The 26062-nt window shown below is 36.8% G+C and overlaps 1 protein-coding gene across 1 annotated transcript in view; it reads right to left on the bottom strand.

Annotated features, from left to right (window-relative positions):
* Nucleotides 1–26062, bottom strand: part of CSMD1 (CUB and Sushi multiple domains 1) — a 1024926-nt gene that overhangs the window by 208385 nt on the left and 790479 nt on the right. Inside the window, exons 15-21 of the mRNA XM_064145849.1 lie at nt 24595–24789; nt 19801–19939; nt 13387–13574; nt 9867–10055; nt 6312–6428; nt 5137–5352; nt 3098–3286 (exon numbers count right to left, since the gene is read on the bottom strand). Of these exons, the coding sequence (XP_064001919.1) occupies nt 3098–3286; nt 5137–5352; nt 6312–6428; nt 9867–10055; nt 13387–13574; nt 19801–19939; nt 24595–24789 (1233 nt within the window). The remainder of the gene's footprint in view (nt 1–3097; nt 3287–5136; nt 5353–6311; nt 6429–9866; nt 10056–13386; nt 13575–19800; nt 19940–24594; nt 24790–26062) is intronic.

Below are 26062 nucleotides of genomic sequence, written 5' to 3'. Positions count from 1 at the left end.
TCAAAAACTCTGATGATCCTGCATAACCCCTTGAGGTGCATGGCAAAGATAAACACAAAAATCATTTCAGCTGAAAAAGTAAGAGTGCAAGGGGTTGGCACAGAGAAATAAGACCTACAAGGACACCTGTTTATGTCTGTCTGATTTTGCAGATAAGACATGGTGGTATCTTTTGGCTCTGAAAAGCAGAGCCCTTACTAAAGAAGGGCTGCTGCCTTATTCTAAGAGCCAAGCAATTTCCAGGCACTCAGATAAAGACCTTTGAGGTTCAGGGAAAGATCATCTACCTTCACAGCATGGAGAATAGGTCTATAAAACTGGTGATAATGTACACCCTATGACACTTCAAGTCTTGGGCTAAAAATGGCAGGGTCATGATGGTAAGCTAAACATATTTGCTAAGGTCTGCTTTTGCCTTATCTGAAAAATAACTCTGCAAAGGAGCAGAAATGCTGGAAAGGCACAAATGGTTTTCTGACCAAGACAATTTTGTAACATTGTGGAGAGGAATCCTGGAGGAAGAATTTGTTTACTTCGATGGAGAAGTGTGAATGGCAATGACTCTGGAAATCCTGTTGGTTTCTGGCTGTTTCTTTTCACCAAGAGACGAAGCTGATAAAAACTTTTTTTTGTGATACAACTGAGCATATGTTTGTATGAATGTTTAGTTTGTAAATGAAACGCAATTAAATTTGAAGTACTTTCATCCTGAATCTGATTAGAAGAATCATGGAAGTATATATATTAACATGTGTCCTAGAGGGTCAAAAAAACCCATGTTGATATCCATAAAGTTTGGGGTGTATTTATCACGCAGATGACTTTGGTCAGTGTAGAAATGACAATGAGGAAGAAATAATCAAAAGGCCATTGAACCCATTAACATACTTCAGAGTTTGTGTCACCAAGTTGAGACTAGGTTTAACTTCTGAACACACAGTCTAAAGCTAGCAGATTACGGACAAGTAGTTTCTTTACAATCCTTTGAGAAAGAAGTAGTCTTTGTGTGAACTTCTTTTCAAGGTAAGAAGGTATCTTCACCCCTAATGTCTTAGATGCCAAAGCAACAAGAAATTGGGCCCGTGTAAACATCCCTTGTGCTAAGAATCACATGAAAGTAGCTTGAACTGAAGGGCACTGACTGTAACTTTCCCCCTCAATTTCACTCAGCTGCTTAGCAGTTTCTTTCCCTGTATTTGCCTTAGTTGCACTGTAGATAACCTTCAGTCTGCTATATTTTCAGAGACCAAATTTTCTCCATACACTTAATTAAAAGAGTTATTTAGATATACTGTTTTAGATAAGTGTCAGTTGTTTGTGTATAATTTATAAACACTTTTCTTAATCAAGAAGGGTGTTGTATGTGCTCATAATGTCAAATGTCTTAGACCCATTCTATAAGTTAATCCAAACCTGAATATAATAAAAAGGAAACAACGAGTCCTCAGTAAACAGATTTCCTTACTATATGAATTAGAGATTTACCAGGTACATGTGTGATTGTATATGGATCTCTAAATTGTGCTTGAAAGAACACACAGGCATATCAGCACCAGGCACAGCAAGTGGTTACATTTTATAGCCTAAGATTTAAACTTAGAATTTTCAAATGAATGGCAAACTCTATATGATTTTTGCTGCCATTTCATCTGTTACTTTCCTCTAAGCATGAGTTAAATAACTCAATTTTTAAAAAACAAAATCAGAAATTGTTTACATTTATCCATAAAAAACATATAAATGTATCTTATCATAGGATGTTAGGGATTGGAAGAGATCCAGACATAATCGAGTCCAACTCCCCTGCTGGAGCAGGACAATCCTATCTAACACAGATCACAGAGGAACACATCCAGACAGGCCTTGAAAGGCTCCAGAGAAGGAGACCCCACAGCCTCCCTGGGGAGCCTGTGCCAGTGCTATGTGATCGTTACAGTAAAGAAGTTCCCCCTTATGTTGAGGTGGAACCTCTTTTGCTGCAGCTTACACTTGTTGTCCCTTGTCCTATCCAGGCAGCAGTGAGCAGAGCCTGTCCCCCTCCATCCTGGCAGCCTTCAGACACTTATAAACATTTATCAAGTACCCTCCAAGTCTTCTTTTCTCCAGACTAAGCAGCCCCAGGTCGCTCAGCCTGTCCTCATCAGCCATGCTTTCCTGTCCCCTAATCATCCTCCTAGTCCTCTGCTGGACCCTCTCCAGCAGATCCCTGTCCCTCTGAAACTAAGGAGCCAGTTGATCTGAATCAATTACAGTTTACATGTATGTCAATTATAGTTGATTCAGATAGAAAGCTGCATCCCTTTAAAACAAAAGAAAAAAGCTGCAGCTGGGTTTCTCCCTTAATGAAATCTGATTTAAAACAAGTCACCTATGGGAAACATATTTAGGGGTTTGTGTAACTATTTGACATTTCATAAAGTCCAGTGCCAGAGCTTTTCCCAGAAAATAACTCTTCTCTCAATTTGAGATTAGAAGTTAGTGATTTTTTTACAACATGAATTAAAAAAAAAACCCAAGCCAACAACTTTTTACAATGCTGTAATACAGTTTATAAACTGTAAACTCCCCTAGCATTTTAGAGTTACAGGAACAACAACACAATATGAAAAAAAAACCAAGCCAACAACTTTTTACAATGCTGTAATACAGTTTATAAACTGTAAACTCCCCTAGCATTTTAGAGTTACAGGAATAACAACACAACAAGAAAAAAACCCCAACCAACAGCCCTTAAAATCAGCTGGAGAACTCAAAAGAAAGGTCTGTTTTCAGCTAAAAGCTCTAAATATCGTTCCTTTGCACATAATTGAAATATGAGTTTATATTTCAATTATGGCAAACATACAATTCAATAATTAAGATGCACCTTTAAACTCATAAGACATATGTATCTTATTTTCTGTCACAATTCAAACTATTCCTTTCTTATCTTTACTCTGCAAGCCAGAGACATGCATTACTTAGAGCTAACTGACTTCTAAGTTTCTACAGCTTGGGGTCAAGCCTTTCAACCCAAGTGCTCTCTTCTCTGCCCAGTACTCTGACACATGCCATGTGCTATTAACGATGAATGAAATGAAAGCATGGGACCACCTACCCACACACCTTGGCAGAGGTGCACTCCACACACGCCGACCACCTCCCAGGCACGTAAGTTTATTAGCACCTTCCAAGCGATATCCAGTGAAACAAGAAAAGATCAAGGAATCGCCGACGCCAAAATGAAAGCCAATTCGCCTGCTGAAGGCAGGAACACCAGGATCATCACAGGGTTCCAGATCATATTCTGTAGGCAACAAAACATAATACAGAAATAAATGGGAAAAGCTGTCCACAAAGGAAAAAAAAATTAGCTGTATTCTACCTTTATGAAATGCTTGGAAAATCTGCATTTCAGAGATGCATTCTATACTAAAAGACAGTACAGTTTCTATGCGTCTTTTACTGCTCTACATAGAGTAATTCTGCATCTATTGTGTGCCACCTACACTACCTGTATTTTCTCAATATCAAGGGACATAACCAGCTTATACTCTAAGTGTTTTATTATCAATTTGCTTAGTTACACTCTGCACATAATTCTCGGTTCATTTCATCTGAATGTCTAAACAATTTTAGAAGTGAAACTTCAAGTTTAATGTGATGCAGAAAACCTAACAACACATGACATTTTGTGTCTTTTTCAGTAAGTTATCTGGCATTTGACCATTCTCATTTATTTATAAATAAGCTAGCAGAGATCTAATTTAGTAATTGCATTTGCATTCCAAACTGAGCATTTTACAGCAGTAAATCCAACACTAGTGTTCTAATCAGTGAGGTGCCTTGCGTTCTTTTTTCTTCTTTCATGCATTCCAAACTTAACTTGGACTTGAGAACAAATGTAATTGAGTGTTTTATAGCAGTAAATCCAACACTAGTGTTCTAATCAATGAGTTGCCCTGCATTCTTTTTTCATGCACACAAGGTTTGTGTGCATGAAGTTTGTCAGGCTGCAGCAGGGTAACTTTAGACTGGACACCTGGAGGTGTTTAAAGGTTTCGATGTGGTGCTTGAGGATGTGGATTAGAGGTGAAGATTGTAGAGTAGGGCCAATGTTTGGACTTGATGATCCCAGGGGTCTTTTCCAAACTGAATGACTATGTGATTCTCTGTGACTTTTTCAGAAGGAAAGCTAAATGACATGCGGCCTTCATAAATACCACGTGCATTCGTAAACATTGCCAGATGTCACTGAAATGAATTCACTGTCTTTCAGTTCTTGAACAATTATGTAAGAGTTGGGCATCAGATCATTATGCACTGCTTTCATGGAATATTCATGTGCATGAGCATCCCAACAAGCAATTCATCTGTTCACATACATATCTGGGAGGTCGTGGAGTCTCCTTCCCTGGAGACTTTCAAGGCCTGTCTGGATGTGTTCCCCTGGGATCTGTGTTAGATAGTATTGTCCTGCTCCAGCAAGGGCGTTGGACTCGATTTCCTAGGGTCCCTTCCATCCCCTAACAAGCTGCAAATATTCTACATTCCAGTCATAGAGATAATCAAGGAAAACTATTGAGAAATGTTATTTATACGTCATCTAATTTTAGCAGGCTGTAAATAAGAAGTATTTTCCCCCCAATTATCTTAAAAAGAAATTTGTATATAATTATCAGAACTATTTCATATACCAACAGCTAAGAAAGTTTGATTTTTATAGATATGTTGTCTATTTCAAAATCAGTCTTCAAATTAGACTTCCCAGTGACTCTGAGTCAGCATAATATTGCTTTTTACCATTTGTATACTTCCTGTAGTGAAATAGCACCAGTTACTTTCTGCTGAAGCAGTACCTTCTGTTTTTTCCCCCCTAACTTTCCTCCAGACTTTTTCACACTGATGATGGTGCACTGAGAATAGAGAAAACGTCTCCTTAAAACAGTTACATCACCAAAAGCCTTCTCAATCTGTTAGACAACTTTATAATCCACAAAACATTCCTACAATAATGACTACACAATCTATACTGATTTGGGTTTTTTGTGACTTCTTTTTTTCCCTCTTTACTGGTACTTTGTAATATTTCTGCTGTCTCCAAGTAAAAATATCTGGCAACTGTGTCTGGATATTTAGAAGAATAAAATTTCTTACCTGAAAATGTTATGTTGAAGCCTTCATAAGAAATTGAAAAATCAGATATGAATCGAAGCTGTGCAGTAAAATTTCCAAAGAGGCCTGCTTTAATTGTAGGGGGTAAGACAGAGCCAGTTAACCTAGCTACTGGTTCTGAGAAGCTGCCATCCTCAGTGATGAGCAAATAGTCATGAGAGCTCTCAAGATGGAAGGTATGAAAAATCATTTGCACACCTTTAGAAATAGTAAAAAGGGAGAAAAGCATTTAATAGGAAGGTTTTCTTCTCCTTTACACATAGATGACATAAGGTAAATATGACATTATGTGGAAAGATGTTAGTCATACATGGAATCAAAACCTGAAATTTAGGAAATAAAAACTGCAGGGAGCACGTGGGCTCAATCAATCAATATGTGCATTGTGAACATTAGTTCAGCTCACTGCAAATTAATAGCTCCCAAAAGAGAACTGACAGGATTCAGTGTTATTTGTATGTGGCACTCTGAGAACCTGGATTTGAACTGTATAGATTTTATCCAAGTTCCTGTATGTCTGATTCATGATCTCATTATCAAACTATGACAAATACTTTAACAATTAGCTAGCATTATCTATTCATTTATTTCTGCATTTCCTCCAAACAATTTTGGTTTTCACTCTAAACTCCAAGGGAGCATCTATCTTGAAGGACAAGGCAGAAACAAGGTTTATGTATGGTTTTCCACACATACAGATTCATATTTTCTGGGACCAGTCCTTTCCTCTACTCAAGGTCGTTTCTTTCAGTTGACAACCTAGAGTTCAGCAACTAATTCGATTTTGAATTGCAATTAGGTTTTCATATACAATTAATGAGTGTGGGGAACAATATTCTTCTCAGTCTTCTTTCATATCTAACAGCAAATGGAATTTTCAACTAAAATACAGTCTCTAAGAAGATTTTAAACAGCACAAACTCCCAAACTTCTCAGATTAACGCAAAAAACAGAGTTTTCTTGTCACCACATTATATATATATAGATATATATATATATGTGTGTGTATATATATATATATACACACACACACTTTGGGAAAAGCAATTTCTTCCTTAGAAGATTTAACTCAGTTCATAAAAAGCATTTCATCATCCTCTGTTTGAGGGTTTTTTTAAACATTACATATGCACACATAATTTATATTAGATTCTTACCCTTGCCATGTGACACTTCAATAGTCCAAGTGCAGTTTAAAGAATTTGGGTAAAAATCAGGAAAACCTGGAGAAAGAACAGTTCCACTCTTCCCATGAATATATCCTCCACATAAAGCTTAATAAGAAAGAAATAAACAAAAAAAGGGGGGTGGGTAAGTAAAAACCACTACAAGTCATACAAGAGTCCTGGATTTTGCTAACAAAAGGAAACCTAGTTCACTTTTTCAACTGTCCTTAATGTTAAAAACAAAGTCAAGTATTAAAAGATGTTAATTCACCCAAAGCCCTGACATTACATTCACATTAGATAATAATATATTAATAAGTCATAGTCTTTGAAAATGAGATAATTTTTCATTTACAGCCTCTCCTTTTAGTTAGTAGAACACAAAAATAATGGGAACTTTTCATCAGAATCTTGCAAATACTAATTCCTATTGAATTCCTTCTTTTGAGTGTGTGTGAATTAAGACAAAAATCAAGTCTCTTGCAGGTACTTTTCTGACACTGTATGTTTAGAAAGTTAAATATGGAATTAATATTTTGCCAAACAGGAGAAAAATTATGAAGCACTGCATTTTTCTCAAATGATTTGATTTTTTTCTGCAGTGTTCAGGTAACAAAAAATGAGCGCATTTTCCTGCCTTTCTGTAATTCAGATTGTCCCTTCATAAGTAATTTAGTTGCAATGGAATATTTTGAAAGACACAAGAGCTGTGCTAGAAAATATTTCATGCATACTAGCATTTGCTAAACAAGGCAGCTCAAATTTGCCTGGCAAATTAATTAAAATTTAAGATTTGCATCCTCAATTGCTCACTGATCTTATAAATACAGCATGGCTGGGCTTTGCACTCACTTGTTGCTGTCCTGATTTTTATGTTGCATTAAAAAAACAAACCAACAACTTTTACCATTAAACTAAATATTTAACAATGAAACAACAAAGCATTAAAATGCTTTTAGTCTTTGTAGTGGTTTGGGTGTTCCCCGCCCAGGGGAACACAGTATATACAGTTAGATACAGAAATAGACAAGGTAGAAGGTAATACAGAAACACAACAGCCCTCCCAGAAACCTGAGTCCCCAGAAGGGGCTCCCAACCACCCTTTCACCTTCTCCCCACCCCTCTCAACCTTACCCCAGTCCCAAAGAAGAATGGAGGTTTGGCCAGGGGGTTAGGAAGCAAAGAAAGACAGCAGAGAGGCTAGAGAGAAGTGCAGCTGAGGCAATGCCCCAAGAAGAAGTAGTGCCTTATCTATTTTCGGATTCTTGTTCTTATACCTCTCAGCAAGACTATGAGTGAAGTAGGCATTACCACTGTTTGTCTTTCACAGCCTGTAATTTAGTTCTCACCAAAACATTCTAGTGGGAGAAGGTGAAGGGGCAGTTGGGAGCCCCTGCTGGGGACTCAGGTTTCTGGGAGGGCTGCTGTGTTTCTGTATTCCCTTTTCCCTTGTCTATTTCTGTCTATAACTGTATATACTGTAAATATCTGCTTGTATATTGTTCTAAGCTGTAAATATAAGCTTCATTCAAATTTCCAGAGCAGGCTGAGTCTAGTCTGGGTGATTTCCAAAGGGGGGGGGGAACACCCAAACCATCACAATAACATAATTACAGATATCACAGCCATACTCCCCTAAACAAGCAGTAGCACATTCACGCAAACATGACAGAAGGAAGAAAAATACTTGACTAGGAATAATTTCTTCAAGCAGATATTAAAGATTTTAAAGCAATTTATATAGCTTTAAGTTTAAAAATTTATAGATTCTGCCTTTTTATTTAGCTCTTCCTTTAAAATTATTGTCACACTGTACCTTGACACTGTATATTTTTAGAACAACACATTGCTAGAAGCAACTTTAGACACCGTCCCTATGCACAGCTCCTTCCCTTAGCTATTGGCATGAAACAAAGTAACAAGCTTGTCACTTAGGCATTTATTCTGCTGATTTAATTGGTGAAGTTGCAATTCTGAGAACATTAGGCGTCTGCAAGTGACTGCAAAATGCTGTCAATCTCTGTTAAATCTGTCACATTCTAAAAATGTGGAGGTTTTGAGCCTTAGAAAGCAAATAAGCTGACACAATTATTACACAGTAGAATATGAGTGGGTTTTTTTAAGACTAGTTAATCAATGTAGTCGAGCATGTGAAGAGAGAACAGAAACTGACTATAATCCCTTTGTATGCCATGTGCCTAGAGGCCCTACTCCAGAAAGGCTTGCAATTTTCTGTTACATACTTCTGCTGAAAGTGTAGGATGGATCTGGGAAATAAGAATTTTCTTTCAATGAGTGAAGGTTACCTAAAATCTTCCTGCAGTTCAACATTCATCTGCAAAGAGAAGACTTGAACATTTCTGTTTTAACCCAAAAATCACATTTATCAATTTTAGTTCAAAACAAATTGAAGAAGTCTAGAGTACTATCCAAAAGTAAGATTCCTGTGATAGTGTTCTTCAACTTATTTGTAGCAAAGCCAACAAGCAAAAAGAAATCATAAACGCAGGGGAATAACACCACAAAGGCTTTGCTCATGTAAACATTACAGCTTACAGGAAGATTTGTGACACTTCAAATTTCACCTTTGTTGCTAAGAACATACTACCTAAAATTTTCTCACGCAAAGCAACTGAAAACGACATTTTACTTCTGCCCTTGCAAAGGAGGAACAAGTTGTAATGCCTCCAAGATGAGTGAGATCAAATGGTAGATTAGTTTGCTTGGTAGTGATTAAGAATCTTTTGTTAGCTTCTATGTTTTGTGCACTGGGTCAGAAGGCTGTCGTGAGAATTAGATACTAAAATACTTCACTGAATCTAAGTTTGGCCTTTGACATTCCATTATAATCAACTGAAACTTCAAATCTGAAATGGGAGTTGAAATTCAGTAAAGTAAGTAATCCATCAAAACTAGAGCCTTAGTCTGTATCAGCTTGGGCCTTCTTTCACACACCAATCTTTTATCATCTTAGAACACAGCTGTATCAACAATAAAGAAGCCTGATCAAGAAAATAGTGTTTTTATAGAAGGGAGAACACAGGAAGTTTTAGCAGGGAGTTTAATAAAAAAAGGAGTTTATTGGGAATTTTTGGGGGGTTCCATCACTATTGAAATATTACCTACCTTGGGGTTTTATTTTCTGTGGTTTCTATTAGACACACTTTGTAGGAACTTTACAAGCAATCAAATAAAAAGCTTATAGCAAAGCAACTCAGCAAAAAAAATCCAATGACAAAAAAAACAGCACAGAACTGTTTGTTAGTACAGGTCAGCTTTAAGAAAAAATGTTTTGTGAAAGGTCCAGTTTCATACTACATATTCCCCCAAAACAGTTACTGAACTATATATATACACACCTACAAATATCACTGTACGTTACTTGCCAGAAAGTTGATACAGAGACGTAAATAATGACTTTTGTATGTGTGGATCTTGGTGTAACTGATGGAAGGCAGTAGCAGTGATAAGCTTAATTAACTCTCAAAAATAGGAGATGAACTTTCTTGGACTTGAAAGCTGCCATCTGAAGAACCTGACACTTACCATCACAGCTGGGTAATGCATGATTCCACTGATGGTTTCTTTCACATACGAGTGGTTCTTCATCACTCAGTGTATATCCTGAATCACAGCTAAAAGTTACAGTGGAGCGGATATTAAAGTTGTTACCATGGCGATGGCCATTCACAGGAATCCCTGGGTCCAGGCAAGAATCTGTTTCCAGAGTAACACCTGAAACACACAGATTTAATTGGTTTATTCCCACACCTCTTTTTTTTTTTTCCTCCCCCAGATCATAAACAGAAAAATTCCCAAAGTAAGACAAGAGAAAGAAAGAGCCTCTAAAAGATAACTGTTAGCATTGCCTGAGAACTGATGTGGGACATAAAACACTTTTGCTAGCTCTTGTCACTGACTCAGAGCACAGAGATGCTCAAATGCAGTAGGAGAACACTGGAGTTTTATTGTTTATTTGTTTAAAGATTGCTTTTGTTTTGTTACCTTACAGCTCACCTAACTTTTTCCAGTCTACTTTTTGTTAAAGAAGTCCATTCCTCCAATTGCTAACAGCACATCTATAGCAGCATGTCATGCATTTCTTATCTAACCAGCCTCCTAAACACATCCTGAAGGTGTTGGTCCTCTCATTTGGCTGTGTATCCATAACTGTTTCTGTGGAAGTGGCACTCTCAGCTTACTGTTTCTGTCCCACTTTTTGTCTGGGACTATCACACAAGCTTAAAAATTAAGTTGGAGTTCAAAACTAAGGGGAAAAAAAAGTAACTATATTTATAGGGGCATCAAGGTTTTACAATGACAGGTATGCAGGTTGGAATTAGGACTGCAAATGAAAATATCATAAAAATTGGCTCCAGCTTATACAGAGCAATATTCCCTGTACCCTCCAGCTATTCATAGATCTCAGTTAGGATTCAGATTTGAACGCTTTCATGACATATTCCTGACAAATTCTAGAGTCTCTTCTATACTTCATGCTCTTAATGCAAATGTACCACGTTAGCTGACACAGCACATTTTTAGCTTCCCTTCACATGGCTTAAAATGCTTAATATAGACTCAGGGAACTATATTTAGTCTATGTTATCCTATGCTCTATGTGCTCTACATAAGTACTCTGTATAAAATTTTAACTCTGATGCACATTCATTTCCTTCAAACTATACTTTCTATTCTGAAGGATGTTAGAGTAAACAGAGGTCCACAGTAGTGCTCTTAAATTTCCTTCCTCTTAGGGCACTCTTTCACCCCCACATCAACATAACAACTGCTTGGAGATTCTGAGTCACATCTCATAGGTAAGGTCATCAGTTTCTTTTTGAAATGTTAACTCTAGACTACACCAAGTACATTGCTTCATTTTTTGGTAAGGGGACCAAAAGCTGTAGCAATCCTATCAGCTTCCAAGTTTCTGACTGAAAGAGTGGTGCTGCAGAACTGAAAAATCAGGCCAAGCAATAGAGCTTCATTCTCAGGGGAAAACACTCAGTGTGTAAGGTTTACCCTTTATAAACATAGCTGAAGAGGGGGAAAAAAAAACCTCTGTGCTTCTTCAGACAAATATTTAGGCTTTTTTTCTTCACAGAAAAAAACCACAAGACAAAGTTAATAATGGGCAATTCTCAGAGTTCTGACTACCACAAGACAATATTAAATAATAGATGAGAAATTCTGGCACCATGGTGATAAATTTTGGGCTCATGGTTGTAAAGTGTTGATTTAATACTATTCACAACAATTGGTTCAATAAATACAAGATTAAGATCTGAGTGAAAACCATGCCTTCAACTCAGTGCAGTATTTCTCAAGAACAGAATGCTCAGCAGTTCCCTCAAAAACTCTTCCCTTCAGTTCACATAGGAATTAGGTAAGAAGATCATAGTCTCCTATTCAAAGGAATATGATGCACAATTCAAAGCCAACAGCAAATACACAAACAAAGGATTTTGTATGTCACTGAGTTGTTGAAAAATATAGATATGGATAGTCATCCTCAAAAACTTCATTTTCAGTATTGACATTTTATCAAGCATATGGCATCTGTAATAATCTAGACCAAATTTCTACATTTTTCTGCAGAGGACTTATAAAAAACTAAAAAATGTCAACAGAAAGTTATTTCCTTCTCTCTCCCATTCCAAATCCACAAAACTAGTTAACTTGTCAGGAAAGAAATTAAGTTGGTTTGACATGATGTATTCTTATCAGATACAAATAATTTGTTCCTTATCACCTTGTTTATCAGCTTGAAACTCAATCTTTAAAGACTGATGATAAAGCTTATGCCCTAGATGCTTCTGGCCCTCAGCTCCCTCTCTCCCCTCCCCACCCCTTTCTTTGAAAGATGTGTCCCCTTCTGAAATTGATTGAAACTTCCCTAGTTTTCAAACATCACATCACAGAAACATTCTTGTTGGAAAAGACCCTCAGGATCACTGAGTCCAACTGTTACCCCTACTCTTCAAAGTCCATCCTTAAAACGTATCCCCAAACCACAACCAAACAACTTTTAAACAAATCACAGACATCCTGTTGGAAAAGACCCTCAGGATCACCAAGTCCAACCATTACGCCTACTCTTCAAAGTTCACCCTTAAAACACACCCCCTGCTCAGTGGAATAGACACTGATATTGTTTTGTCTTTAAGTATAACACAGAGAATTGCATCAGTCTCTGATAAGTAAAATGTGTTTAACTGCCTCAATATTGTGCAGTACTCTTTTTCCATAAGCTATATACTTACCCTGTATATGTCCATTTAATTAAGTATATGGTCAAATTCGAGGATTTCTGCACCTAGATTCACTATCACAGCAAATTTACTGCAGTCAGATAAGAACTGATAATGACTAGGACAATCAGTGTGACTTGAAATCTTTTAATATATGCCATTTTATGTATCTAACTTAAAAGGAAATGCAATTATCATGATTTGGCAGTTTACAGGGAGATGTTATTATTTGTGGTTTAGAATCAGCATGAACAAGGATTAATTCTGCTCAGACCTGCAAAAGTGTATTAAAAACAGAAGAACAGAAGATAAAGTGAGATGAGGCAGAATAAAAGCAAAGAAACTGGGTTTTTTAAAGGATATATCTTTACCCATAGGGCAAGTTTCTAAACTTACTTTCCAGTTGGTTAAACACCTACATCCATAAGTATTCTGAATAACACACAGAGTTTCATGAAGAAAAAAACAACCTACCAAAATTAATTGTTTCAGAATGATCTGTCAATTCAACATAAGTTAAATATAATTTGTTCTTATGCAAATATAATTACTGAAGTTTATTTGTTCACATTCATTTGACCATTTTCAAATTGAATGTTATTTCCAAAACTGAATAAAAATCTCCCAGAGAGACATCAGACTCACTCTCATAGTGAATCAGGAAACCATCAGACCTAGTCTCATAGTGAATTAGGAAACCATCAGACTTACTCTCATAGTGAAATAGGAAACCATCAGACATAACTCTCATAGTGAATTAAGTAACCATCACACTTAACTCTCACAGTGAATTAGGTAACCATCAGACTTACTCTCATAGTGAATTAGGAAACCAATGCTGGAGCGACTATTGTCTGTAGTGAACAGGAGATACATGTAATTTCCAGTACTGATAAGGAACTGAGGTGCTTGTGTTCCATGATATTCTCCAATCAACGGTGATGAGTTGGTTGGCCCATCTCTGACTTCCAAAGTATCATAATTAACTTCAGTCTGAAATCTGAAAAGGAACATGCAAGTCACCTAGTGGATAGAGGAATGGTGTTACTTTCTTCAACTGTTAGAACTCTAACCCATGTGAAACTTATCAACAATGCAAACATATCTGCATTTGCTTATCTACAGATCAACTGGTGCATTACTCGGGATAACTGGAGGAAGGTTTTACACCTTTTCTTCTTGTATTGCTGTGTTTGGTATAATGTAAAATTCATAAGGGATGTAATAACTTTCAGATCAAGCATACAACTGTGCTTCAGAAAGACATTTAGTGGGGAATCTGGGTACAAGAATGCAAATTGTCTCAAAGAGAACTGCGTTATGTAGATCCAAGAAATTTCTTGCCCTCAGGCTAACAGTTGCATATCCTAGGAATATCTTCCATATTATTTTATTATTTACTTAACCTTCATAATTTTATTATTTGCTATTTGGTAAAAGCATATTTTAAACATTCAACTGTTTACCTTTTTTATCCAAAGTTGCATTTTCTAATATAATTTGCTACTTTGCTTTTATGTAACTACTTCTGCCTTACGAAGTAAAGCTAAACTTAAATTAAGCCCTGATTTTGAAATGTGTTACAGATATAACAAGTAGAATTCCTGGAACTTGGTGTACCAATAAAACAGATAATTAAGGGGGAAAAAATGGAGAAAGAGGAGATAAGTTAATTTACAAAAATATCTAACTTTAGAATCAACAATGGAGTCAATGTCTGTCTTAATCACTAAACCACATCACTTTTCTTGAGTTGACAGAATATTTGTGTGTGCAGTCATTCACTACGAGTTGTTCTGAAGTCAACCAGATCAAATCTGCTTTTTCTGTAGATAAAACTTTGATTGTGGGTTTTCACACCAGATACTTTTCAAGGCACATCAATTTTCCTGTCAGTAAAGTCTGACAGGTATCCCTACTGGCCTAAATATATTTGCCTTCAAATACAATATTCTCACTTTCACAAGATATGAATCTTTCCAAAATGCCTATGCCCTAAGATTTTCTCTTCTTTTCCCATAGGGCTTATTAGTTCAACTTCTGAGAGCTATGAACTGCGTCCCTGCACGATACAACACTTATTTCAATGTGAATGCCTTTAAGCTGCCTTGCCAGTATGAGACACATGAAGTGAATCTGGAGATAAGAAATTGTGTTCTTGTAATTAAAGAAAAATGTAAATTATTAAACATTAAGAAAAGGGAAAATACATTTGTGCTAGTTTGAGGCTAACTGGAATATTTAATGAGAACATTAGATTATAGGCTGTGAAAAGGAAACAATGGTAATGTCTACTTCACTCATAGGCTTGCTGAGATGTATGAAAACAAGAACACAAAGATAGATACGACAGAGTGTGTGTCTCTTTCTGTTGGAGTACCTGTTCCTGCTTGGATCTGTGTAACTAATCCTTCTGCTTCTAACTCCCTTTGCCAATCCTCCAAACTCACCTCACACATAAGACAGAGTGTCTGGGACAAGGTAGAGGGGTGGAGAGAAGGTGGAAGGGTGGTTGGGAGCCCCTCCTGTGGACTCTGATTTCTGGGAGGGGTGCTGTGTTTCTGTATTACTTTTAACTTGTGCATTTCCATACATAGCTGTAAATACTGTAATATATTGTAAATAGCTGCTTTTATATTGTGCTAAGCTGTGAATATAAAGTTTCATTCTTTAACTTCCAGCCAGCTGACTCTAGTCTGGGTGATCCCATAAGAGTAGGGGGCGCAGGTAACTCCCCAACTATCACATGTATATTTTGGCACCCCAAGCGGGGCTAATTAAATTTGATCTATTGCTAATAAAGTCTGGAAGTTAAGAAGCATCTTATCTTGTTAATCAGTAGTATTTTATATCCATTATGTCTACGGTACATGCACCATTGGATTCTTGACAAGCCAAGCTTGGTTCCCTTCTGTTTGGTTTCACGTGGAGAAAGATTCAAGGAATGTTTTTGGATTTTGGAGAGTATCCTCTCAGCTGGGTTGGCATTAATGTTACTGAAACCATTACCAACTTTGATTTTAATAAGCCAGAAAAGTAGCTGTCACTTCTTCCTCTCCCCAGAGTAACTCCAATTCTAATAATTGCAGTTTCTCTAACACCACCACCAATCATTGTGCACACCCCACATGCCATGCTCTGCATTAGGGGTGCCCTGCCTCTAGCCAGTCACTGCCCAGCCTATATTGGTGCTTGGGATTACCCTGACCCAGATGCAGGACCTTGCACATGATCTTGTTGAACCTCAGAAGGTTGGCTTGGGCCCACCTGTCCAGCCTGGCAAGGTCCCTCTGCATAGCATCCCTTCTCTCCAGCATGTCAGCCACACCACACAGCCTGGTGTCATTGGTAAACCTGCTGAGGGTTCACTCAGTGCCACTGTCCAGGTCACTGACAAGCTTCTGTCAGTGAAGTCAGCTAGCATGGAAAAGACTACAGCCCTATTATAGATCCTTTAGCAACTCTGGCAGGAGATACTATTCGACTTTCCTATTATGAGAAGCTGCCTGTCTGCACTGACTTGTGGATATGCTCGATGATTACTTGGGAGCATACTAGTTGCCAAGCTCTAGTAGTATGTGCATTTCAAAAATTTAACTGTACAAATGCATTGTTCTGCCTGGGAAGGTTCTCTGCTTCCAGTTCATTTACCAAAACAGTCACAGAAGTCATTACTAACAGACTTGACCCTTTTCTGTATCTTTCCATAATTTCAGAAGTCATACTTTGATTTACCTTGCAGTAGAAGTAGGAAAACAGACAGATACTGTTACCCTGGTTTAAATACTTTATCTGCACTCATAATGAATGGATTAAAGATCAAAACTTCAAAAGTTTGATTATGTTGACAGCTCTTGGGGGATGCTAATTTGGAATAAAGTCCTCTCAGACAGTAATTACAGTTTTCATAGCAGGGCAGCATGACAACAGAGTGAAAATGGTTACAGGAACTGGCACCCATTGTAATGATCTTTATTTCCAGTAGTTTCTTAGGTTCTCCAACTCAGAAACTTATTTCTAGTTCACTTGTCTGTCTGTTAGGGGCTTTTCAGAATGAGGGTGGTGTTCTGGGGGGTTGAGGTGGGTTTTTCTGCAAGCTTTGGATTATCAATGAAATGGTCAAACAAAAGAGTTTATTCCTCTACACCTTTTATGTACTTAAGTCACTTTTTGGTTATTTCATTTTCCTGTCTATTAGCATACTTTGTTAGTCCAAGGTATGACATGCTCCAATTTTTCACAGAGAATTTTTAGAAGACTTTGCTAATGCTGTGCTTTATATAGAGCTAAATTTTGAATAAGATTTGGTTTATACACTGTTCAATGAACTTTTATCAAAGCACCAAAAATCTCCCAGTCACTAGTTATCCCTGTAGTCCCTTTCCTTATGGCTAGACTAAATTAGGTTTTACTTCTTTTGTTACCTTCCCAGGCATTATTCATGATCTGAAAAGCAAAATGCCTTAAATGTAAAATGTTAATAGGGTTACTGCATCATTTGCTGCTATTTCTGGAAAGTTTCCAAGCATGGCAGGCAAGTTTCTAAAGTTTTGATGTGGCAAAGTCCATTGTCTAGAAACTTTAAAGCTTCATTAGCTAGAGAATAAGATAATTTACATTATGCATATCACACTCATGTAAACTTACATTCTGGGAGCTCTACCTGTGATGACAAGTCATGTAGGAATGTGTAAAAGAGTTCTGATTTCCCCAAGCTAGGCAGAATACTTGACAAAAAATTTGTCAATTGACAAAATCAATTTGTTGATCTCTTATTTGACAATGATTTTGTTTACTGAGATGTAATTTGCTAATGTTCTATGAGACAGCCAAGTTAATTTCTTGTATGTTAAAAAAAAAAGTTTCCCATCCAATTTTTAATCTGGCTACCAAAGCCTTCACATCAGCAAAACAAAATATCTTTATTGTAAAAGGGGGTTTATTATACTATCATAAACTTCCCAAAGCATAACATTTACAATGAAATTTATAATGTCATGTAGTAAAGCTATAAAATTTTCTAAACTTCCCAGGAAAGCTCCATAAACCTCCAAAGCAAGCAAGGAAAGGTTTCTTGCCTGTCTACCCAAATCAGTATATTGTTATGTGTTTGAAGCTTCCAGGAATGGAGACAGCATCTTTCTTCTAATAACACTGAGAAACAGCAGAGAGTGATTGACTTTCTGCTGTACTCTTAAAAATAGACATGATCTAACTCTAAACTTTTCATCAGAGTAAGCTCCAAACTCTTGTTTAATTTCATTGCAGTGCAATTTGTATGCAAAGCTCTAGAGTTCTGTTAATGGAGTATGTGTGCAGCTATGTAAAATTCAGTAACCTTATTTCTTAAGCTGAACCCTATGTTACAGAAGTCCATTAACCTCCTCAGAAGCATAGTGGTCATACTGTTAAGATAACGGTCAGTTCTCCAAATACCTGCAACTGCAGGCAATGGATTATTAGAATGCTTACAACTAATATGGCTGTCTGCTTTTACTGAATTTGGGAAGACATAGCTGAACCTCAGGCTTCTGATCATTTATTTAAACAGCTGATAAATAAAGAGAAGCTTATAATCAATATGTTATGTCTTTAATGAGGAGAGGAGAAAAAAATCAATTTCAAATTCTGGGGCTTATGCTGAAGGCAGTGAAAACAAGCTACCTTTTCTTGTTGTAGGAAGTAACATGGTGATTTTGATAACTGTTCAAACCATTTCCATTCTTCTCTGGTATTAACCATTCTCTCTTTTGCCCTTGATCTTAATGATTTAATAAGAAAACAAAACAGGAGTGGAAAAAGGATACTGTAAACTAAATATGCAACCTACTCTAATCTTCTCTACATTATATTTTACACCTCTTACCATGTTCACAAAAATCTTCCATGCATGTACTAGTTTTCATTCATATTTCTTGACAGAGAGTTACCAGAGTTTTAGCAGCTCAGTGACCAGTTAAAGTTCAAAATGCATAATTTTATATATCAAGGTGGAATTCTTTTTCTTACATGAAAGCCAGAGAGGGACTTTTTTTAAAGGCATGTAATGATAGAACAAGGGAAAATGGTTTTAAAACTAGAGCAAGGTCTATTTAGATTGGTCATCAGGAGAGCTTCTTAACTGTGAGGACTGTGGGACACTGGAACAAGTTGCCTGGGAAGTTGTGGATCCCTCATCCTTCTAAGCGCTTAAGACCAGACTGCATGAGGCTTTGAGCAACCTTGCCTAGTAAGAGGTGTCCCTGTCCATGGCAACTGGGTGGAACCAGATGATCTTTAAGGTCCCTTCCACTCAAGCAGTTCTACAATTTTATGACTAACTATTCATTTATTTAACCCACTTGCAATTTTGTTACCCAGACATCCAGTCTTTTAAGACTCTTCAGAAGATCTCCAGTCATCCCCTTTTTTAATATGATCATAATTTACTGTTATCAGTCTAATTTTTTCCTTTTAGATATCATTTATTGAAAATGCTGAACAGTTTTGAACATAACATAGATCTCTGTACAGCACACAAAATTCCACTATGAGAGGTTTTTTGTCTCTTAACAAAACTTTAATTCATGCAAAGTTCTTCCTTGTCTTAAAATTATGCTTACTTTTTAACAGCCCTTTGCATGGTGAGGTGAAAAATACAAAACTTGCAATTTCAAAAATCAGGTAAAGTATGTCTAACATATTTCTGTGCTTTCTGGTACCAAGCCACCAGCCTGATACAGCCACATTTACTGTACTCCTTTCAGCCTGACCCATCAGCCAATTGCTCACTCCATGTATTATGGGCATGTTTAGCTATGTCATGTATGTTCCATCAGAATAATGGAGGGGAAAAAAAGGAACAACAACAAAACAAAACCAAACAATGTATGCAAACCCCAGTAAATGGTATGATTTTTTCCCCCATGGAAAATGAATCTCTTTTACAATAAGACCTGATCATTACCAAAGACAATATATATAGTTACATCTGACCAAAAGTAGTCAGAAGTCCAAATGATATTCCTGTGTGCTAGAAGGTAGATATCTAAAACAAATTGTTTAAAAAATAATAAAGACAACATAAATGCAGTTTAAAACTTGCATTTGCTGATTGAGGAATAGTATTGTGACTGATGCATAGCAATTTATTTTTCTGGTTTGGGCTTTTAAGGCATATTTTTCCTTCTTCAATGATAAAACAAGTATTTGCATCTACACAAGTTATTTGACTTTATGGTTCTCACCTGTCAAAAGTAATCTTAACAGAATGTCCTGGTCTTGCTTCAATCACCCATTCACAATTAAGTGAGTCCTTATAATATCCTGGCCACCCTGGTGGTAAGATAACACCACTTGATGCTGTCAAATGTCCACCACATGGTGCTGAAAGAAAAAAGCATGTTTACTTGTATGCAGTATTTCTAATACATGATTACATATTCTAAGAACTAAAAAAAAACCCAAGCAAAGAAAGAAAAAAACACCATTAAAAATAATAGAAAAATACATTTAATGTTATGAAAATTTACTTTTCTTCAGAATAAGTTCTGCAATGCATCTTAACATAGCTCACCACTCTACATATCTTAAAACAGAGGGCATGACATCTTTTTCTGCCAGTCTTTTCTCCATTAAAAAAGTAATTATATAATGAAAACAGAATGTATCCTACATTAATAGTTCTAGTTAATCCACATGGATGTGGAAATATAACAAGTTGTTCCTAATAATTTAATTTTGTTTGGGGTTTTTTTGCACTGTGCCATCTAATACCTTTTTGAGCAATCATTTGCTCAGCGGAACAGATTGTTGAGAACATTTGACTGAATCACAGAAGGGCTGAAGTTGGAAGGGACCTCTGGAAATAATCTATTCTATCCGCTGGTCATTTCAGCAGATTGGACAGAACTACACCCAGTCATGACTGAGCCATCCCACCCAAGGTCAGCACTCCACAGTTTCTCTAGGCAATCTGTTCCAGTGTTTGATCACTCCCGCAGTGTTTTTCTTATGCTGAACAGATATTTTTGTACTGCAGTTTGTGCATCTTGCCTCTTGTCCTCCACCTGGTCCATCTTCTTCACACCATCTCATCAAGTATTTATACACATTAACAAGATCCCTTCTGAATAGAGAGTCGTTCTTCTCCCTCCTAGACAACCCTAGTTCGCTCAACTTCTTGCATGACAGATGCTCCAAGTCCTTACTTATCTTTATGGACCTTCATTGGATTCACTGCAGTATGTCCATGTCTCTCTTGTACTGGGGATCCCAGGACTGCACATAGCACTCCCAATGTAGCCTCAACAGCGCTGAATAGAAGTGAAGGACTTGTCTTTTCCTCTCATTTCCAGCCTGTCAAGGTCTCTCTGAACGGCAACACAAGCTTACCATCTATCAGCTATTCATCCCAATTTTGTCTTATCTAGTCTTGCTCAGTATGCTCTGTCCCAGAATTCAGATTGCTCTCATAGATTTTAACCAGTATTGGACCCAGTATTGATCCCTGGGTTACACCACCATAGACTAGGCTCCAGTTGGACTTAGCATCATTGACCACAACCTATGAGCTCAACAGTTAAGTCAATTGTCAGTCCACATCATTGCTCATTTCCTTAGACCTTACTCCATCAGTTTCTCCAAGAGAATATTATATAATACTGTCAAACATGTTACTAAAACTGAGATAAGAAATAGCCACTACTCTCCATCATCCATCCAGCCAGTTGTGTCCTTGCAGGAGTCTATCAGATCAGTCAGGCACGATTTCCCCTTCATAAATCCATGCTCAATGCTCCAAATCAATAGTTTGTCCTTTATTGTTTGGAAATGGAATATTGCTGCATTCCCAGGGATGGAGGTGAGATCTGTAGCTTGTGATATTGTCCTTTTTTCCTTTCTTTAACACAGACATTTGCTTTCTTCTAGTTCTCTGAACCTCCCTGGGTTAAGTGATCTTTCCAAGATGATTGAAATTTCATTGGCTGGCCTTCTCAAGAAATCTTGGGTGACATCCCATCAGGCCCATTCCTGTATATCAAATTCATTGAAATGTTCTCTAACTTGATCCTCCTCCATAGAAGGAAAAGGGCTATGAAAGTAATGGGGCTAGATGGGAAGCTCTTTCAGAGCAGGATCAAAGGACTTTGGTGTAGGATTAAACAACTGCAGAAATGACTGAGCAAATTTTGGGAAACACAAATCCCTTATACAATTAATACATTAGAGAAAAGAGATTTGAAAGGATACTTTTTATCCAAGACTATGGAGCAATCTAAACCACAAAGGCTTTCAAGGTCAAATTTATCTCAGTATCTACTGCCCTCAAGTTTCATTATCACCAAACTCCATATTGAAGTACAAGAAGTCCTGTCACTTTTCTTCTAAGTAGTGATAAGCAAAACCATTATGCCATAAGGAAATGAATAGCAATATGCATTTGTGAGTAATAATTATTCCTAGTTTTGACTCAATGATTTTAACAACAAAATCATACAAGAGCCAAAAAACAGAGAACAACAAAAAAATGAACCAACCAAATAACGGCAAAAATGAATCAAACATAAAACCCCAAAACAATCAAAAAACCCCCCACCAACCAACCAACAACATAACAAGAAAACTCAGAGAGGTTATATAATTTTACTGATGACTTGCTCTTGTCCCTGGGAAGTCTTTCTGGATTTAAAAAAGTGGTGGTGGGGAAGCAACTCACAAAACACACACTGAATTGTCTCTGGGGCAAAATGACAGGGCAGGGAAATGATATTTAAATCATATAGTTAATGGTGAATGAAATGTATTCCATAGAGGTTTTTTGATTAAATGTTTTCATATTAAGAACAATCAGAAGATGGCTGATCCTCACATGACTATAAAAAAAAAATCACTTAACATATTTCAGATATTGTCTATAGAGACTGTTAAGCATACAAATACACAGAGCAGAACAACCAAAAAAAAATTTGCTCAGAAGCCTCAGACAACTAGAAGAAAATTAAATAATCTCTAAGTAGCCATGATGCTTGGCCCACAATGTAATCCAAACCCAGAAACGCCTCCATTATCGCTAGAAATAAAATCTACAACAGAAAAGAACACATCCTGGATGTAACTTGAAAAAAGTCTACCACCTTCCATACAAAACCAAACAATAGGCAATATAGAAAAAAAACCCAAACAGTTTAACAGTTAGAGGGTTTTCTTCCTCTTTAAAAACCAGGTAAGCATCCTGCAAGATCCAAAGAAAGGATAACCAAGCAGTACTTAAGTACTTTCTTAAACAGTGATTTTGGTATTTGTTTTCTCTAATTTTTTTTTTTTTATCGAGTGCCCATCTTGGATCCTATATCTTTATGAAAATAAAATTACACAAATATCACACTGAATACTTTATTAATACAGTCTCAAACTGAGAGAATTTATTTTGATTAAGAACTTCACCCTACTGCATGTTTTGGGGTGGACTGGTTTCATTCTAGGCAAAAAAACTTGTGCCACTGTGAAACCCACTACTGGACTTAATCAGGGTAAGAAGTCTTTCAACATCTAGGTTCAGATACACTACTTCTACCAGGATGATGTTTTTATGCCAATATCTCTATGTTTTCTTAGAAAGGCATAGTCTTACGAGAACTGAGTTGTCCAATTGCCCAGATTACAAAATCCATAACAATCATATGGATTCAGATCCTTAAGTTACTGCAATTAACACTGAGGCTACTGGAGGAGTGAAATTTACACTGATTAAAGATTTGGATTAGTTTCTCCAAAAAGATGCCCCTTTAAAATAAGTACCATTTCATTGTCTGACCAGGTACCTATTTTTTAAAATATATACTTTTTTTTAAAACATTACTTTCAGCAGACAGACTGTAGTAGTTCGTTAATTGCATTCATATGTCTTACTTTATGACCCACCAGTATCAAGCACAAAGGAATTAGCTTTTAAGATCATTGAGTCCAAACACAACCCAACTACCATGACCACTAAAATACTTTCTGAAGCATTTCCACGTCCTTGGGCAGCCTCACCACTCTATCAGTAAACATGTTTTTCTTAGTATCCAAACTAAACTTCCCCTAGCACAACTTAAACCCATTTCCTCTCATCCTATCTCTAGTTACCTGGGAGAAGAGACCAACACCAGCCTCATTACAACTTCCTTTCAGGTAGCTGTAAAGGGCAGTAAGATCTCCCCCTCTCCACACTAAACAAATCCAGATCCCTCAACTATTCCTTGCTCTCCAAACCCCTTGTCTCGTTTCTCTTTTCTGGACACACTCCAGAATTTCCTTGTCTTTCCTATACTGTGGTACTCAGAATTTAATACATTACTCAAGCTGTGGCCTCATCAGGGCCAAACACATGGCACAATCACTTCCCCACTCCTGGACACAATGCTTTTGACACCGGCCAGGATGCTGTTGGCCTTCTTGGCCATCTGGGCAGACTGCAGGCTCATGTTCACCAACATCCACTCTTACTGTACTTCATTCTACAGACAGATTTAATCCTAAGTATAGCTCTATCTTTATCCACCTAAGGAATACCAAACAAATACATTCAAATTTTTTAGACAAATAATTCATATGTTTACTAATTCTGGCCTCATATTTTTATTAATAACCATAACTATGTTACATACAGAAATTTAGGTATTCATTTATTCTGAGAAAATGAAAAGTGCACATTTATTAAAAGGACTTCTAAATAAAAACCTCACTTTCCTTGAGGTAGATAATTATATTCTTTGTTACAGCAGGTATAACTCACACCCCAGTAATGATGGTCGCAATCAGAACTTGAAAAGAATAGCAACCAGATTGTTAGAATGCTAATTTATACCAAAAATATAAAAGGAAGCTATCTTACTCCTGTTATTGCTTTCTCATTTGACTGGAAGAGCATTAAAATAAGACAAATTAATAACTTTGCCTAAAGCAGTCTTATTTGTGTGTGAAATGTAAAAAGAAAGATGCATTTAAATAGTTTCATTATTCAAACTGTAGGTGCAAAACAAAGATTATGCCCTTACCTTCACAACGTGGGACAGTGGAGCTCCATACTACATTTCCATCTTGCATAATGCATGTTATGGATTCAGAGCCTTGTGTCTTCACAAAGCCATCATCACAGTGAAAAGAAACAGAACTTCCCAGCAGGAATCTGTCTCCAAAACGCCTTCCATTTATAGGAATGCCTGGATCATGGCACTCGTTCTGACCAAAAGCTGACAAAAATACACAGAAAATATATCAACAGCCCTTCTAAATGATGTCTTCTAGGGGAAAATAACCTTTGATAGTAACAAGATTATGGTGCATTTGAAACTACAGAAAAATCCTCAATAAAAAGAGTCAGAATTAGTATCAGTGACATTCACACAGGTAGGACATAGTTCAAATGATGAAGTTTTTCATACATACTTGGCTTAGATACACAAGAATATTTTACTTGGATTTCCCTCTGCACAAAACTATCTTAAAAGTTCCTTTCCAATATAAATGGTTCTGTGATTCCAAGATAAACCAGGCAGCACAAGGAGCCACGAAGAATGGTTACGGCATCAAGCCTGTCAGGATTAAATGAGCATCTGGATGTTGCTCTTAATCATATGGTCTTGCTTTACGTAATACCTGTATGATCAGGACTCTCAGTGAATTTGATCCATGAGTATTATACTCCTCACTGCACAATTATCCACCTTGAAATAGTGAAGAATATCCTTATCACGTTCTGTCTTTACTTTGGCAGAACACATATGGAAAAAGGGATCTGAATAATCTCATAATGTAGGTCTAAAATTCCAGCCTTAAATTTCCTGGTCAATTTTTTCACCTCTCTCATCTTATCTTGACATGATATGAACAGTGCAAGGTGTGATAAAAACAAATTCTATGTCAATTAACTTGTTCTATAACTTTAGATGATAATTTCATCTACTATGAAGAGAATCACTATATAAGTTATTCCAATGACCAATAAAACTTCTAGGAGAGTTAGAAGTCTAAGGCAAATGTTGTATTTTCTACATGAAGATGCTGTCACTAGACTTTTTGAGAGTACTGAGTCATTTCCTTTCATACTAACAAAAACCAGACAACCATAGATGCCTATCTGTCGTCATATATTTTTTAGCCTGGTTTCCCAAATGGAAAGAATTAATACTTTCAGTAACTCTCTATATCCGTGTGACCACTTGGTCCACATCTAACAATTTTTGAACCTGATGAGTTGCAATTAAGTTTTGTGCATTTGAGAATTATATCCTCAAAGGATATAATTGCCCTTAAAGGGCAATGATTCCTAAATTAGTACACTCCTATAAGAAAGACTTCTGCATGAGATCTGCTATTTCCTTTGAAAAAACAGGATAACTATGCCAAAAAAAACAGATCTAGATTCTTAGGAGTCTGTACTATTAGATAACACACCATCTAAATGGGAGATAAAATGCAAAAGCGAAGTTTGTTCCAGAGCTATTTCTTTGTAATGATATTCAA

This window comes from Pogoniulus pusillus, chromosome 7, assembly GCF_015220805.1.
Source record: "Pogoniulus pusillus isolate bPogPus1 chromosome 7, bPogPus1.pri, whole genome shotgun sequence".
NCBI lineage: Eukaryota > Metazoa > Chordata > Aves > Piciformes > Lybiidae > Pogoniulus > Pogoniulus pusillus.
The sequence above is the reverse complement of the archived record's forward strand: the minus strand, read 5'-3'. Positions and strand labels throughout refer to the sequence as shown.